Consider the following 18,141-nt stretch of genomic DNA (forward strand, 5'->3'; position numbering starts at 1 on the left):
GCCCTACCCCTCGGCCCTACCCCTCCATCCCAACAGGTATTGGGACAGCCTACGCCTACACCTGAACGTGCAAAACGAAGGGGTAGGGCCAAGGGGTGAAATGGGATTGGGCCTAAATGTGGGCGGCCATCTGCCTTGATTGGCTGGGTGGAGCGAAGAAAAATGGGGGGGGGGTGCACTGATGCTGATAGATGTACTGATGCTTTTATTGATAGAAGCATCAGTTAATAGTAGTATTAATGATGATGATATACAGTAAACCTAGTACACATTGTAATCTTGTTAAAGTGGCAGAATGTCCACACTTATTTAACATGCTACTTTGTTCTTGATGTGTCAGGTATCAGAGCCTACGAGCAGCTTGGTCTCAGAGCTTTTGGTCATTCAGGGAAGATTCTAGCAGCTGTCATCATAACATTACATAACATTGGAGGTAAGATTTTAAATAGGTGTGCTAAATGAAATGTTTATGTCGCATGTCTGGGTGGAGGAGGTGGTAAAACATTTTGCCACAGGAACCACATTTTCCAGAACATCATTATTTTGAGGGAATTAATATATATACTAATTATAGACATAGACACAAATTTTCTCACTTGTTCTGTTTTTTCTCCTCCGCAGCCATGTCAAGCTACCTGTTCATAGTAAAATATGAGTTACCATTGGTCATCCAAACCTTTCTTGGCCAGTCAGCCAGCTCTGAGTGAGTACTGCCAGCAACCTTTAAATCAACAAAATGTATAAAATTCAACATCAGTTGTGTGTCCATTTAACGGGTCCAAGATGAAAAAACACCAATAAGATTCTGGTGGTTTTAGTATATATAATTTTCTTTTTCTTTTCTTTTTTTGATTAGTATCTGCTGCTATAGGGGTTATAAAAGAGTTGCAAATATTTTTTCTATGGAAACTGCAATGTAGCAAAAACAGAGCTGGAGATTTGTTTATAACTTCATCACTGATTCATTTTTCAAAACAATATATTTTATGATTGACCGAAAATAGTGGAAGTGTTTTGAAAATTCTTAAAGACTTGTCTTAAATGTTCTATTGAGCGCTTAAAAAGAGCTCAGAAGTGCTTCTTTGGGAGACTTGTCCGAAGGCCTGTTGCAGAAAAGTAGGAAACTGTATTAGGGTTCGAATTACAGGGGAGCTAAGGGGAGCTCGGCTGCCCTGAAAAGGACTTGAGCTCCTCTGAAAGCCTTCCCTGAGACGTTATGGGTAGGTCAAAAAAATGTCCACTTTTGTGTCAAAGACAATATTTTATTTTACGTACATTAAGGTTCCTGAAATAAATAAATATAAGAGTAAATATGTCAATGTTGTGCGTTTATTCATTCATTACATTACATTTGTCTCCACTATTTAACTCTATTCCTGCTGTGGTCTTCTATGTGTGGTGGCGCTGCACATAAAGCACCTGAATTTCTCATCTCTGAGTTGGGGCGTGATATTTGAATGGACTGTAAAATAAGCAGTGTTTTTATCCAGTATTTTGGATGGTTTACAGATAAGTCAGAATGTCAAAATGGAAAAAAACAGGCCCCGGACAATTTAGATTCACTAAACAAGCAAAGACAACGAGTGATGATAACAGTGCACCAACTACAGCTAGCAAGGTGAAGCTAATGGGTCCTGCTGGCAGTGACAGCTCCGCTGCTGAGGGAGAAACTTCACCTGAGTCAGACACCACCACTGCCACCTGCAGTATCGAACCTGGGTCTGAACCTGATGATGCATCACTTCCTTTCAATCGGGCAAAGAAGCAATGGACTGACTGAAAAAACAGGAATACATGGCTGTTCGCTCTTCTCTTGGCCCTTTTATTGGTCACAATCCACAGACAGAAGTGAAACGTCGAGAAATGAACTGACAGTGACAGTCAATGACAGAGCAACAGAGAGAGAGAGAGAGGGAGCTGCAAACCGCAGACAGCTGTTTTATTTCGTTGTAGTTAAAAACAAGTTTGATCAATAATTCTGAGTACTTTTTGCTTTTGTGATTTTGTTTTTTGTTTGCTCTGAGAAGGAAATTTGATTTATTCCTTGATTGTTATGTTGTTGTTATTTAACCTGTTTGAAATGTATTAACTGCCTGTTGTAATAACAGTAGGATGATTTTCACAGTAACCCTGATTGCACTGCATGCTCGTGCATGTGAAATGTTAAGTACTGGACTGGTCCGCACCGGAAAATAGGGCTCCCCATGAAAGCCACTGTGTAATTCGAACCCTGTACTGTATTTTGCTCTACTTCCAGCTTGCTTAGATGTTGTTGATATATCATTGGCTCACACTGGTTGTTCCATTACATTGTGAATGATGGGAATGTGAGGCTTCAGTGTCTTGTCCAAATCCAGGGAAGTTGATTCAGTACTAAAAATATGGTCCAACAGACTGTGGTTCTGGGATAATATTAAGTTTTCTATTTCTATGCCATATGTCAGAACACGAGTGGGTGGGTTTATTTGCACTTTGAATGAAACCAGATAAGTCTCTCAGTGAATTAAATGCAGAACTAGGGCTGTCATTGGCAACGTCTACATGAATGTTGAAATCACCAACTCCAAAACTGAATCAACTAGAATTCCAAGTGAAAATCCCACCAAGTTTTGTGTAAAGCTGTCCATAAGTTTATACATTTATTTTCTACGGGCACACTCACACACACTCACACAGGTGTGAAACATAATCAATAATCCAAAATTGTAATCCAATCAAACCATGCCAGGGCCAGCCCTGCTTGATCCTCCTACAATTTTTGACCCTGCGAAGGCTTTAACAATGTGAGAATTTAAGGTTCGTGTTGAGCAGTTTGCTGCCAATAGTAGATTTTTCACCGTGTTTGACATTATTCTTGTGTTGGAAGCAAAATAAGTTAATGGTGTTTGAGTCTGTTGTGGGGACTGGTACTTTCATTTGAATTTAGTCTTCTTTATTCTGGTAAAAGCAGCAGCTTGTGCTCATCTCCATCAGGAACAAAAAACCAAATGTTAGTATATCACTTAACTACATTTTTGCCACTTACAGGTTCAGATTAGATCAGCACGGTGGTGCAGTGTTTTCCCCATGTTTGGGTTTTCTCTGGTATTGCAGCTTTCTCCCAAAGTCCAAATACTTGGGGTTAGGTTAATTGACTCTAAATTGTCGTAGGTGTGTGAGTGTGAAAGGTTGTTTCTCTCTGTCTGTTGGTCCTGTGATGGTCTGGCCACCTGTTCACGTTGTACCCCGCCTTTTGCCTAATGTCACCTGGGATTGGCTCCAGCTCCCCCTGCGACCCTCAAAAGGATAAGCAGTATAGATAAAGGATGGATGGAAGGCTCAGCTTGTTATTATTAGTTTCTAATGACATTATGGACAGGATTCCAGTGATAAACTCAGTTGACCACATATTAAAAATGTATAAATCTTAATAGTAACATGTCCAAAGAAATATTACTCTCCTTTGTGTCAAAATCTTTATTTATGTTTACAAAAGAAAGGACTGTAAATATTTTAGTTTCTTCTATGTGAACACAATGGAATCAGGCAATTATGTGAGTATATGATCATCAAGTGTCGGCCTTTTTTGCCTGCAGAGGGAATTTACTGCTATTCTGCTAGTAGCTGTAAACAGTCCCCCCAGCCGCAACAACATCAACAGAGAAGTGGCACTCAGTGAACTGTACCAGGCTGTCAGTGAGAAACAGACAGTCCACCCGAATGGATTCCTCATTCTTGCTGGGGATTTCAACCATGCCAACCCAAAGACAGTTTTACCCGAACTCCACCAACACGTTGATTTTCCAACCAGAGCAAATAAATAACACACTGGACTTGGTTTTCACCTACAACCAAACAGTATACAGAGCTGCCACCCTCCCCCACCTCAGCCTCTCTGATCAAGTCACTGATATGCTGAAGCCAGCATACAGGCCGTGGGTGAAAGTGACCAAACCAATCCTGAAGGAAATACGGGTGTGGCCGGAAGGTGCCACTTATGCAAGAGTACACAGAGTCTGTGACAGCTTAGATCTTCAAATGCATCAAGGATGTGACTGTCACCAAAGCCATCACTCTGGCTAACCAGAAGCAATGGCTGACAGCTGAACAACTACTTTGCACGTTTTGACGCACTGAACAACACCACTGCACAGAAGTCACCAGCCCCCCCACCAACAACCATGTGTTTTGTTTCGCTCCAGATCAACGTGAAGAAAACACTCTCAAAGATCAATGCTTGCAAGGTGGCTGGTCCAGACTACATCCCTGGACAAGTGCTGAAAGACTGTGCAGAAGAACGAAAGGTTGTCCTCACGGAGGTTTTCAACACTTCCTTTAGTCAGGCAGTTGTCCCCTGATGCTTAAAAACCACCACCATCATACCTGTGCCAAACAAGTCATCTCCATCAAGCTTCAACGATTACCGCCCGTCACACTGACCATCTTCACTACCATCATGAAGTGCTTTGAGAGGCTGGTCATGCATCACATCAAATCCAACCTTCCTCCCACCCTGGACCCCCTTCAGTTTGCAAATCAGGCCAACAGGTCTACTGATGATGCAATCTCTTCTGCCCTCCACGTTGCCCTCACCCACCTGAACAAGAAAGACTAGTCTGTAAGGATGCTGTTCATAGACTTCAGTTCAACATTAAACACCAGCTGATTGGAAAACTGGACCAGTTGGGCCTCCACGCCTCACTCTGCCACTGGCTGCTGGACTTCCTCACCGAGAGACCACAGTCTGTGAAGATCGTCAATAAAACATTGGGCACCATCACACTGAGCACAGGGACCCCGCCAGGGGTGCATGCTCAGTCCCCTGCTGTCCACCCTGTTGACCCACGACTGTGCACCAACACAGCACCTTTTACTTAAGGGATATCTATAACTACTCAACAAGTCATCAAAACAATTATATCTTGCTATGCATCAAGCATTCAGCATCGCAGACATTATACTACATACCAAGCTCCCAGTCCCCACGTCCCCTTGGATGTTTTTTTTCTGCGTTATCTAAAAAGAAAATAGATTTGGTCATTAAGTAATGTTACAGAATCACAATACTAGTGACAATATCATTTCAAATACGTATCTATACATACCTCAGTGAAATCACATTGCTCCTTTGTTATGACATTCTGTAAATTAGGAAATAGATTGTTGTGATGTAATTATTATTATTGAAAAATGATAATTCCCAGGAATATAGCTTTTGGATGTTCAAAACTCACAGCATGTCATATCAACTCTGCATGAGTTTGATGTAGACATTTTTTATGTAGCGTAAAATCAGTTGCAAATAGGTCCCTAAGTGTCCAGAGGAATAATAAAGAAGAGTAATCATTGAGCAAACAATGGAGTGCATAGCATGCTGCAAGCATTACACATTTTCATATGTTATTACAAAGAGAAAAGGACTACTATATTGTATACTGAATGCCCAGCATCTTACCATCAAATCAAACACCCCGCTTGACAGAAAAATAAATAGCATATATCATATATATGATTTACATATTTTAGAACAGCCTCAGTACTTTCTCAATAACTTTCAGACAGCTGTTCATGATCTGGCAGAATACAACATGTTTTCTACGCTTACCATCCCGTCCATATAAAATGTATTACTGCACTGGTCTAACGTGGTTATTATATTGTAAATTATTTAATTATTCAGTCAGTGCCACCAACTTCCATTGTCGATGTTGTAAATCCTGCATGTCGGTCCAGTCTAGTCAGGAAGGATCTATAAGCCCTCATCTCCTTAGCAAAGACTGCCCTGTTCTGTTTTTACGTACTTATATGTTCTGTCTACTTATATGTTTACACCAGGGATGAGAGGGAAACAGCATTTCAATCCTGTCTGAAACATCCTGCTGTAACCGACTGTAAATATAATGCTGCTCTTCTATTGCTGCAAACATAACAACTTGACTTTCAGCTCTGTTTACCAGAGTGAATAGGCCAGAATGAGACCGGTGATAGGCCTGGTCGCGTGTCACTCAAAGTGCAGTCAGCCAATCAGAGGAGGGGCTCAAGAGGCAGGCGAAAACAGCCTGTCCTGTCTGCAGCTCCAGAGAGAGGCAGAAGACAGGACATGGAAATACACATTGCAGCAGTTTTTTTCCACTTTAAAACCACTGATATATCATCTTATTGTACCAATAACTCAAATTAAATCCCAGAAAGGTGTAAAATATGGAGCCTTTAAGTCAGTGCCCCTTTTCTGTGCATGGGTTGAAGACAAACAAATAAATAACAAGCCTACTTTCGACAAAAAACACTGAATACACAGGATTTGTAAATATGTGTTACTCTATGTGTGTGATGTCTTGTGTTCTGCATCCAGCAACTGGTTCATGAATGGAAACTACCTCATCATCATTGTCACCGTCTGCATCATCTTCCCGCTGGCCCTGATGAAACACCTGGGTAAGTCATCTGATTCAACATGATAACAAACAACTTCTCAGTTTGTGCCCAACAAGGCCATTGATTATTTCATGTCTTAAAGGGGACATAGCATGCCCATTTTACCACAAGTTGATATGGTTCCTTGGGGTCTTAATGAAATGTCTTACATACTGTCAAATACAAGGATCTTACACACCTTTGAAAAAGAGTGACCTGTTTGTGCTGTTCCTTTAAATGCTAATGAGCAGCCCTCCTCCCCATGATTTAACGTTAATTATATTTTTGATATAATTATAAATATATCATACTTTATTTGCGGTTTAATTTCATCAATTCATCTACAAGCAGAGCAGACAGAGGGGGACAACGGATCATCAGGAACAGCCGGCCGCGCCCCCGCACTAACCGCTTGTTGAAACTGATCTCACACAGTGTGTGGGACGGAGCCGCCCGCCGGCTGTTCGACCTGTAGACTTAATCAGGTCTGTTGTTGGGGACACGCTCCGCTGCTGTGCATCAGCTACGGCCCCAGCTGTTCCAGACAATCCACAGTATCGGCTGACCGATGCCGTCCTGCGCCACCGTGGGGGCAGACATGGAGACCATGTACACAAAAGTGCCCGTTTTGGAGCAGATCATTAACTCATAAATTATTCCCTAAGAAAGAACTCAACAGCAGTGTTCATTTCGACAGCAAATTGTAATTTATTTTTTAGGGTTATGCAGTTTACACAGTTTCCCTTGAATTTCTGAAGTCATTATTTACACCTAGATGAAATTAAACATCTATTAACCTGTTATGGAATGGTATTAAGGTGTGCAATACACACAGACACTGATTTAGCTCTTGGTATTTGAAACATCAACATGACTTTACTTACGTAGCCTTGCTTTTTCATTAAAGAGCATCTCAATAACAATAACAAAATAACAATGAACAGTAGATCTGCCCTCCCTCAATAAGATATGCATTGTTCATAACAAAATGCATGTGACATGCTTCATGAAATTTAATACTGTAAAAGCAGCAGTGCCATTAGGGAAACAAACAAAACAAACGTATAACAAAACATACTATAATTTAGTATTCAATGTTAACTATTTAGCTAAACAGGTATTACAGCTAAAAGTGCAAAAGCTATAATACCATCAGGACTGCTCTCCCTGAATAATAATTGTAACTCTCTAGATGTATTAAAATAACAAACTTTATTTGTTGCAATTTACTGTTCACTGTATTTCAGCTGATATTCTCGAAAAAGAACAAAAAATACCTATAATGCCATCAGAGATCAAGAAAAACTACAAATATTGAAAACATATTTCTCAAAGTCTGTTAGTAGCAGGAAGTGTAACTACTCCTTTTCAGCATTTCAACATCAAACTAAAAATTTCTAAGCTAAAGTTCAATTAATGCATGGAGCTAAAAATAAACTCTGCTTTCTCTCAGCATTTACAACAGCAGTAAATATCCCATAAAGAAAAACAAAACACATCAGTACCTTACAATTAGATTTTGCATACACCAGTAGCTCATGAAATAATGTTAGCTTTAGCATGCTTACTTTTGCATGGATTTCAGGATGACTGGCCTACAAATGTTGCTTCAAGTTTGTTGTGTTTTTACACAGTTATAAAGGAGAGAACATGTTTTTTTTTCTCTCCAGTATGATTAAAAAAAGCTTATGGAAATGCACCTTAAATCTGTACTAACTGAGGGTTGTTTTCTTCAATTCGGCAGGGTATCTTGGTTACAGCAGTGGATTCTCTCTTTCCTGCATGGTCTTCTTTCTGTCTGTGGTGAGTCTGTGGGTCGACACATCAGTTTATGACTATTGACATATCACAAGAGGTCAGTTAAGAACCACTGTGCTATAGCTGTTACTCAGTGACAAAAAACAGGGGTCTCAGATTCAAATTAGCTAGGGACAACTGCTGGCAGTGTCATCTCATGGGAAGGTCACTTCAATGTTCTACTAGTACTATATTATATTTGATTTAATATAAAATATTTGTTTTTATATTTCACAATATTTAAAAAAAACTTTATTTCGGTTAGTAACATAATGTGCAAAATATAAAGAGCTGTTTTTCATGATAAGTTACACAATAGTTTAAAAAAACTATCCCAGAATGCTGTTGTATTTTATGTCTTGCCAGACGATTGACACTGCTTCTGCTCATATTTTCTTCATACTTGACAAACTAATTTAAAAAATGTTTATCCAGTAAGTGCATATCTCTTTTTTATCCATAAAATAACATAAAAACCGTGCACTGTAATAACAGATGAAATACCTGAATACATTCATGTGTTGCCAGTCATCTGGCAGTAGTTCTGCTCACACAGCAGAGCCACATCTGCCCTGAGGGAGGTCGCAAGTTGAAACCCTGAGTACACCTTCATGGTGGGCATCAGTGAGCCTAGACCTGTCTAAAACAGGGGTGACAAACCTTTTTTTCTATCAAGGGCCATTTTAATTTTCATAACATCCTTTGAGGGCCATACTAAATTATCGATTATCATTAACACATTATCCTAACATGGCTCCAGACTAACTCTTCACATTGGTTGCACTGGTGCGCCAAACTGATGCACAGCACATAACATAGGTGCATCCAAAATGTTTCACTGTGTCTTTTTGGAATGCAATAATAGACCTATTTAACCTTTTCTTGTCAGTTCCCATATACATTGGTAATTTCTTAACTAGGGCTGGGTATCACCACTGATTTCCCAAATCGATTCATTTCCGATTCACAAGGTCTCGATTCAATATCGTTTCAGTTCAGGATATTTCATTGTAGAATAACAATTTTGCTTGGATATGTGCAAGGAAACCTCTAACTTGGTGCATTATTAAAAATATTGTTAGAACTTAAACTTAAATTAATATAACGTATATATATATTTCCCTCTTTCCCAGCAGTGTTTTCGTTGCCACTCTTCTCTAGAGGACACTGGTCTTCTGTGTAGGATGTACATCAGCTGAACTAACCCCAAAGTGCTCCTCTTCTTTTGTGTGCTTGTGCTGTAATTTTAATGTCATCTCCTGCCTGATGTGAATTGTATCCTCTCTTTGGTCCTTTACCTGAGGTCCTCTGGCACCTTTCTTTTCCTCTTCTCTGAATCGATGATTGTTAACATGGTTTGTAGTTTCCTGTCTCCCCTTACACTTGCTTCCAGAATTGGGTCCACGTCATTGTCAATCTGGTTAAGTCGGTTGCAACACTTTAGATTTCAGGCACTAATGGGTGACTCCAGGCCGGGCCTCTCATGCCAGGTTGAACATCTGTGCGTTGTGTTGCTCCTGTTCCTTCCACAAGCACTTCATCCATGCTGGGTGGATCTTAAAGCCTTATTCATTCGTTGCAGATTTGACCACATTCACACTGCTTGCTTATAGTCATTGCCTTGCCATTGCCTAACCAATTGGGTTTAGGCAGATTACGGACTACTAGGTTCGGTGGGAGCCCAATGTATGAATGTTAAGACACAGGAGACACAGGTAAGTTTTAAATAGAATTTGTATTGCACTTAAACCAAAAAAAATAAAACAGTAATACAAACATTCAACAAAAATAAATATTTCTCAGTTCATTTCTATTTTCAGTTCAGTCACATAATTTCAGTTCATTCACATAATTTCAGTTCATTAATATAATTTCAGTTGGTCCAAGGATATTCCACGTTGGAATGTCAATCAATCAAATTGTATTTGTATAGCCCATATTCACAAATCACAATTTGTCTCATAGGGCTTTAACAAGGTGTGACATCCTCTGCCCTTAACCCTCAACAAGAGTAAGGAAAAACTACTAAAAACCCTTTTAACAGGGTAAAAAGAAGGTAGAAACCTCAGAGAGAGCCACATGTGAGGGATCCCTCTCCCAGGACGGACAGAAGTGCAATAGATGTCAAGTGTAAAGGAGAACATCATCAAGATAAAGGTTTTAGCAGCATTGATAAGGGTAAACATTTTGAAGCATAACTGAAGGTCAATGAATTGATGGATTATTGTCAGTAATGGTCGAGTATCTGAGGAGAAATACTATATATCAAGCAGTCCTGCTGCAATCATAGTCTATGGTCAGCAGCCACCACGATCATGATCCACCATCAAGATCGGATGCCACTATAGTCCACAGTCAGTGTCCACTGCCGCCATTAGGATCCATCATCAGCCACCACCTCGATCGTGATCAGATGCCAACACGATAAAGGATCCGCCATTATTATCACGATCAGCCAGCACGATACAGAATCCCCTGTACTGGATCCACCATTACGATCTCTGATACGCGATCCGCAGATCATAATCCACGATGTGGAATGTAAAAGGAAAACAAAAAAACCTGACCTACAAAAGGTCATGAGGAAAAACAAATAATTCAAGTTTGTTCAGTTCAAATAATTCTAAATCTCATAAAGAAAATTAAGGATTATAGATACAACATAGACACATTTGGCTAAGGCTAAAATGTTAATTTATGAAATAAATTAACCATTAACAAAGACCAAAACATTCAACCGAAATGCCAACAAATATGTCCAGGGCTATTAGGTACAAGCCTTACAGAATAAATGCATGTAGGCGCAGGTTCTGGTCCAGGCTCTGGTCGTCTCACGCCTAAACTATTGTAACTCCCTCCTGGCTGGTCTACCTGCTAGTGCTATCCGACCTCTGCAACTCATCCAGAATGCAGCAGCTCGACTGGTCTTTAACCTAAATTCACTCACATTACTCCGCTCCTCGCTAATCGATGGTGTCTGATCATGTCTGCGTGTCGCTCCACTCTTTTTAACACTGAGTGCAGTCTCACTAAACTCTGGAGCGAATCAAACAAACACTAAGTGACTTCATGTACTGATCAGGTCCTGATAACTAGTGATGAGTATTTATTAGTTATAGTGAGAGCAGGTCAGAGTGGAGGAGGACACAGAAACTCCAGCTCGGTACAAACCAACTGCAGCTTCTGCTCTGATCACTGAGCAGCTGAGACCAGAGAAACTCTTTGTTTCACTGTTTCCACTCTTCTTCTACAAAGTCGCTGCTTCACGTGAACGAGCTCTGATCTCACTGCGTGAGTGTGTGTGTGTGCGCGCTGTCTGGGAGCACCAACACACAAATTTTTCTCTCGCTCCTGGCATTTCACATGATGGCCTGATATGATGATGATTTAAAAAATTTAGGTGAACATAAGTGATGTTCACTCTCGCTGGAGTGAACATTACTCACATTCACGTTCATCATATGAGAACTGACTTTTTCAGTTCATCGTTCACGAAAAATATGAGCGCGGTCATGCACAACACTGCACTGCGAGCTTGAGATGAGGCAGGCGAGTTGACTCTGGGGATTCTCAGGCACAGGAAAAAACAGCATTAACAAAGTTCACCAGAAACATAAAAAAACCTTCTCTAGAAATTTCACTGAGGGGCCGATTAGGGTTGGGAACCAAAACTGTTCCAAACTAGAACCGAATCCAAAATGCCAAGTATCGGGTACACATAAAATAAGAATTTCGGTACAGGAGGGGGGAATGATGGTCTCAGGCTCGATGTTTATCTTCTCAGGAGCAGTCTGGCGGGAGAGAGCTCTAGGCTTGGTAAGTGGTGGTGAGTGAGCATGTAGTTGAAGTGGCCCAGAAACAGAGCCCTGCGGGCGTTCCAAGAGTTCAGCCGCTTGGCAGAGCGCAGGTAAGAGAGGTTTATGTGGTCGGTCCACATGATGAATGGCTGTTCAGCCCCCCTCCAGCCAGTGCTGCCACTCTTCCAGAGCCAACACCACCACCAGGAGTTCTCAATTACCCACATCGTAATTTCTTCTGCTGGTGAGAGACGACGGGAGAAAAAAGCACATGGCTGCAGCTTTTGATCTTCGGGGGAGTCCTGGGACAGGAAGGCCGCCACGCCAGTAACTGAGGCATACACCTCAACCACAAACTGCAGTTTAGGCTCAGGATGCATTAACACAGGTGCACTAGTAAAGAGTTGTTTGAGTGTGTTAAATGCAGTTTCTACCTCTGGAGTCCAGGTGAAAGGGGTGTCAGGAGAGGTGAGTTGGGTGAGAGGGGACGCCACCCGACTGTAGTTCCTGATGAAGTGCCTGTAGAAATTGGCGAAGCCCAGAAAACTCTGTAAATACTTGCGGGAAGTTGAAGTGGGCCACTCTGCCACTGCCTGGATCAGTCTGCCTGCTCAATGATGAAACTCAAGAAGCTCCAAGATGAAAAATGGAATTCACATTTCTCCACCGTAACATAAAGTTTGTTCTCCCTAAGTACTAACCATACATGCTGGACGGGCTCGTCCATATTCCAGGAGAAGATATTCAAGGTACACAAAGATGAAACCGTTCAGCAAGGCTTCAGCAAGGTCATGGTACTCTGGGGGAACGAGAGTGAGGTCCGGAGGCACAGGTGTGGGCACTGAGACACTCTGAGAGAGCGCTAGAGCGGATTGCAGGCAGTGAGAATGACAGAAAGTACTCCAGCTAACCACAGTACAGGTGGACCAGTCAATGTGGGGGTTATGCATTTTAAGCCAGGGCTGACCAAGCACTATAGGGGCATGAGGTGAGGGAATGACAAGTAATTCGATTTTCTCACGGCGATTGCCTGACAGAATAAGACCAACCTGGGCAGTCTGGTGGGTGACTTGGACCAACAATCTACCATCTAGGGCATTTACCTTACGTGGAGAGGGAATTGCTTTTTAGGTGATGTTGGCTTGATGTCTGATTAGCTGCGTCCTTTCCCTGAACCCGATTGACTGAGCCGGGTGATGCTGGCATTGAGGGTTTAAAGTGTGTCCACCACATCATGAAGAGTCCGTTCATGCTGTCCCACTAACACACCTTGATTGATCAGGGTTTGGCTGCCGGGTCCATAGTTGGCCAGATTGTTCTGTTATGGTCTTAGTTTGTTTTGGACCCTAAAAGCAAACACATAAAGGGATTGGTTTGTTAAAGAAAAGTGGTTTGATATGGAGCCGGGGCGGGCAGGTAATAGGCTGGCTGAAGATGAGCAGGAGATGCTGTGAGCTTGAGATGAGGCAGACAATTTGACTCTGGTGATCTTGAGGCACAGGAAAAAACAAAGTTCACAAGAAACATACAAAAACCTTCTCTAGAAATTTCACTGAGGGGCCGAGAGAGTATACCACTGAGGTGACAGAACAATCTGGCGATGAGTTGGGAGAAAACTGGGGTTCTTGTAGAGCTGGTGATTTGATGATTGAGACCAGGTGAGGAAATAGTGCCAGGTGCCAGGAGTGGAGACAGTGCCCACGACATACACACACACAGACAGGGTATGTATCTCCAGGTTGAATCCTTTTCTGTGTGATGTTTTTGGCAAGGCAGCAGCATTCAATATATCAGTTCCATAGATATAAAGACAAGGTAGAGAATAGTTAAGATACCAGACAAAAAGTATATGTTTTGTGAAGTTTCCAAAAAGTACCCAAAGGTATTTTGTATTGTTACCAAAGACAGTAAAGGTTGCAATTGTTTTACTTCCTCAAACTCTTTTTTCCCCTATTCCATCAGGTCATCTACAAGAGATTCAACATCTCTTGCCCTCTGGAAGTGTTTGGTAACTTCTCTGTGAACACATCTCTCCCAGACAACACATGCACCGCCAAATTCTTCACCATCAACCAAGAGGTCAGACACTAATTCCTTGAATCTCAAGCACAAACACAAAAAACATGTCTATTAGCTATTGCATTTGAAGGTAGTAAAAGCGGCTGTGGCTGAGGGATAGAGCGGTCATCCTCCAACCTGAAGGTCGGCAGTTCGATCCCCAGTCTTCCCCATCTGCATGCCGAAGTGTCCTTGGGCAAGATGCTGAACCCCGAATTGCCCCTCATAGAACAACAAAGTGCTGCTAATAGATGCACTGTATGAATGTGTGTGTGAATGGGTGAATGTAAAACTGTACTGTAAAGAGCTTTGAGTGGTCATCAAGACTAGAAAAGTGCTATATAAATACAAAACCATTTACAAACTACAGGACAGGAAAAACAAAGTTAGTGACAAGTAGTAGTAACATGATAAAAACACATGGGGGGTCAGAGCTAGAAATACGGAGAGCGACTGAGAGAAGTGAGGAGTCTAGGCCTATAGCAGCATAACTAAGGGATGGTTCATGACTCACCTTACTATAAACTTTATAGAAAAGGAACGTTTTAAGTCTAAACTTAAATGTAGAGATAGTGTCTGTCTCCTGAACCCTGAGTGGGAGCTGGTTCCACTGGAGAGAAGTCTGGTAGCTGAAGGCTCTACCTCCCATTCTACTCTTCTTCTAGGAACCACAAGAGAGCCTGTATTTTGGGGGTGAAGTGATCTATTTGGTTACAATTTTATTTATCAAAAACCTCATTATATCATTACTACTGAGACTTAAAGGAATAGATGGATCAGTAGAGCTATGACTTTCTGTCAGCCTGACTACAGTGCGGAGGAGGAACCTGGGGTTATTTTATTTCTTCTATTAAGGCTGAATAATAGTAGGTTCTAGCATTTCAGAGTGCTTACTTGTAGGTCATCAACTAGTGTGGGAGTGAACATCTACATCTACATGAATGTCAACATCACCTACTATAACATCTTTATCTGTGCTAAGAATTCGCTCAGATACAAATTCAGAGTAAGGGGCAGGTGTACGATATATAATAACTAGATGAACGGATTTTTGTGATGTAAAGCTGGGATGTATAAGGCCTTTGCTTCGAGGAATATGAGTGTTAATGTTGAGGGGCGTGACCTCATTCAAACCCACATATTCAACTTGTTGCAGCCAGATTTCAGTTAAACAGAATAAATCAAATTGATGGTCAGTTATCAGATCATTGACAAGTAGAGATTTGGATCTGAGTGACCTTACCAGTCCACATTTTATCGTTTTATTTTGTGGTTCTGACATAGTGCTTGTATTTATTTTTATTGGGCTTGTTGTGTTGCACCTCTCCTGTTTACTTTTTATTTAATAATTTAGGTGGTCGGGGGGCAGACATAGTTTCGATAGGTTGATTGGGGGGTGTCTCCTCTATCAAGTGAAGAGAAGTGTAAGACTGCAACTCTGCCTCCTGGTCTCCACTCTCAGTGCATCACGGGAGACATCTGTTCAGAGGACTGAGGTGTGCTTTGAATATGTGTGTGGTCAGAAACTATTTGTGGGTGCATCATTTGAGTGGGTATATAGCTGACTGTGTTCAGAGTTCATGCACTTTCTGGAAAATAACCAAACAAAGTTTCTGTTATGTGATTTTCAGACAACATATACCATCCCCATCCTGGCGTTTGCTTTTGTATGTCACCCTGAAGTTCTTCCAATCTACACTGAACTGAGCAAGTAAGATGCACTTATCATATATATATCTATATATATAGATATATAGATATATTTGTGATGGTAACTGAAAACCCCAAATGTTCTCCCATGTCACTATTTATAACTAGAGTAGATCAAAGACTAGTATACATCTAGAACGTGTAAAGTTAGTTTGCAAAATTGAGCTTGTAGTTCAAAACTGACTTGAAAAGTTGCTCTGAGTCACTAGATTAGGTAAAACACTAATTAGTTTACTCATGATGTGCTATTGGGTTTCTCTATAATACTGTAAGGTCTCGAGTGCATTGAGATAATGTAGGGGGTGATTTGAGTCTAATCTAATACAAATAAAATTTAACTGAATTTATTGAATGCATTCTGGTAAGTGTTTGCCAGTTTTAGACTTTTATCAGTTTGTTTCTTTAAAGCAACACAATGTCGATTTTCTTACCTTAAAAAAATTGTTTTACATCATATCATTGATGGTACACAAACTAATAATAGAGAGAATGGAGTCTCTTTCAATGCACAGAGCTCTAGTGCAGAGTGCGCTGTGAGTGGTCATCAAGACTAAAAAAGCATTATACAGACCATTTTTACTAGCTTTGCGGCATTTGGTCGTCTCCTAATTCATTCCGTAGCCCTACCACTTGGCCCTATCCCCTTCATGGTAGTGTTGTTCCATTTTTCTATGTGATGTAGGGTTAGTGGCCATCTAGCCCTTCAAACACCCCTTCAACCGTAGTGTATTCAGGACCCCCCTAAAAACAAAGGGGTAGACGAAAATTCCCTAATGCTTTACATACAGACAAAGCAAATCAACCTGGTGACCACTGCAGGTATAATGCTCATAAATGTAAGTATGAAATCTTGCAAAATAACCATGAAACATTGAAATAACTGATGTAAACATGCTGACTGGCTGTGTATTGATCAATAGATCAATCTGTCCTGTCTGTCCTGCAGTTGTCAGATTAAATTATTAAAATGTTGGTTGATAACGGTTGTTAATATAATAACGTTAGTTGACATTGCTTGTCATTGTAATAATGTTGGTTGTCCCAATTCCTATAGGGAAAGATTTTCTAGCTTATCCCTTGTGGCAGGGGACACTACCAGCGAAGGGCACTTCATATCTCTTCTCATAGGAATTGGGACAGGGTTAGGGATAAAAACTTGGACCAGAGTTGCTTTTACAACTAGTTTTAACCGGATTCGAGTCCGACCCCACTCTCTGTCTGCCCCCCTTCACAGCTTACTCTTTTTCTCTCCTCTCCAAATAAAATAATACAAATTAAAACAAACAAACAATATATTTATTAATATTATTTTTCACTTTCAGTAAGTTAATTTATTTAACCAGCTTCAGTCCTTGAAGGTGCCGAAAGGTAGTATTTTTGAAATTTCTAAATTCCCCAAAAATAAATACCTTTGGAAAATGTCATGCCACAGGCATTGCCAAAGCCAAAATTATCAAAAAAGAAAAATTTAAAAAGCCCAAAATGTCCCACGGTGCCAACTTTCCTGACATCAAACTATAGCAATATGTTAAACTTCTTTATTTTGTTTCTTTATCATGAACTGTATTGCTAAAGCAACTTTCATCTTGTTCATTTAAAGCCCAACCAAAAGAAGAATGCAGAATATTGGCAATGTTTCCATCCTGGGAATGTTCATCATGTACTTCTTCACTGCCATATTTGGCTATCTGACCTTCTATGGTGAGAGCAACATTTCTTTATGTAGTTGCAAAGCATAACTCTGTTAAGTGACAGAGAAAAGTCACCGATTCTGTGCCTGTGTGTGTGTGTGTGTCTGTGTGTGTCTGTGTGCGTGCTCGTGCGTGCAGAGAACACTGAAGCAGAGCTCCTCCATACCTACAGTAAGGTGGACCTCCTGGACACTCTGATCCTGTGTGTTCGATTGGCTGTCCTGGTGGCTGTCACGCTGACGGTACCTGTGGTCTTGTTTCCCGTGAGAACATATCTTGCCTTCATACACACATTCCATTTGACACACATTAACACAAATGAAATACAAAAGTTTTATATAAGCAGGGTTATATAAATTAAGTAAAACCTGTGTTGAAATAAAACATATAGGAAAACGATGTCACTCTCTGAAATTGGCCAATTGAAAACACAGAACAAGAAGAAGTAGTACCTGTGAGTCTGCCGCAGAGTCTCCTCTAGAACTTTCTTCAGAACTAATTCAAGTAAAAAACTTAAGATATTAGTGAATGAGGCCCATTGAGACAAAATAAATGAACTTATAGCTCAGTTGCAAGGCCCAGTTTCACAGAGTGATTCAGTTACAGATTTTATTGAGCTCATCATTGTACATGATGATTATGATAATTCTGTTGCCTGAGTTGTAAATGTACCCTTATGTCTGTGTTTCGGTCAG

The 18,141-nt window shown here is 40.8% G+C and overlaps 1 protein-coding gene across 1 annotated transcript in view; it reads left to right on the forward strand.

Moving 5' to 3' along the window:
- The window catches only part of LOC118111053 (sodium-coupled neutral amino acid transporter 3), a 29,264-nt gene that overhangs the window by 2,482 nt on the left and 8,641 nt on the right, over positions 1-18,141 (forward strand). Inside the window, exons 5-12 of the mRNA XM_047340377.1 lie at positions 341-433; positions 622-703; positions 6,332-6,414; positions 8,138-8,196; positions 13,950-14,066; positions 15,677-15,756; positions 17,356-17,456; positions 17,585-17,709. Of these exons, the coding sequence (XP_047196333.1) occupies positions 341-433; positions 622-703; positions 6,332-6,414; positions 8,138-8,196; positions 13,950-14,066; positions 15,677-15,756; positions 17,356-17,456; positions 17,585-17,709 (740 nt within the window). The remainder of the gene's footprint in view (positions 1-340; positions 434-621; positions 704-6,331; positions 6,415-8,137; positions 8,197-13,949; positions 14,067-15,676; positions 15,757-17,355; positions 17,457-17,584; positions 17,710-18,141) is intronic.

This window comes from Hippoglossus stenolepis, chromosome 6 (genome assembly GCF_022539355.2).
Source record: "Hippoglossus stenolepis isolate QCI-W04-F060 chromosome 6, HSTE1.2, whole genome shotgun sequence".
In the NCBI taxonomy this organism is placed as follows: Eukaryota; Metazoa; Chordata; class Actinopteri; order Pleuronectiformes; family Pleuronectidae; genus Hippoglossus; species Hippoglossus stenolepis.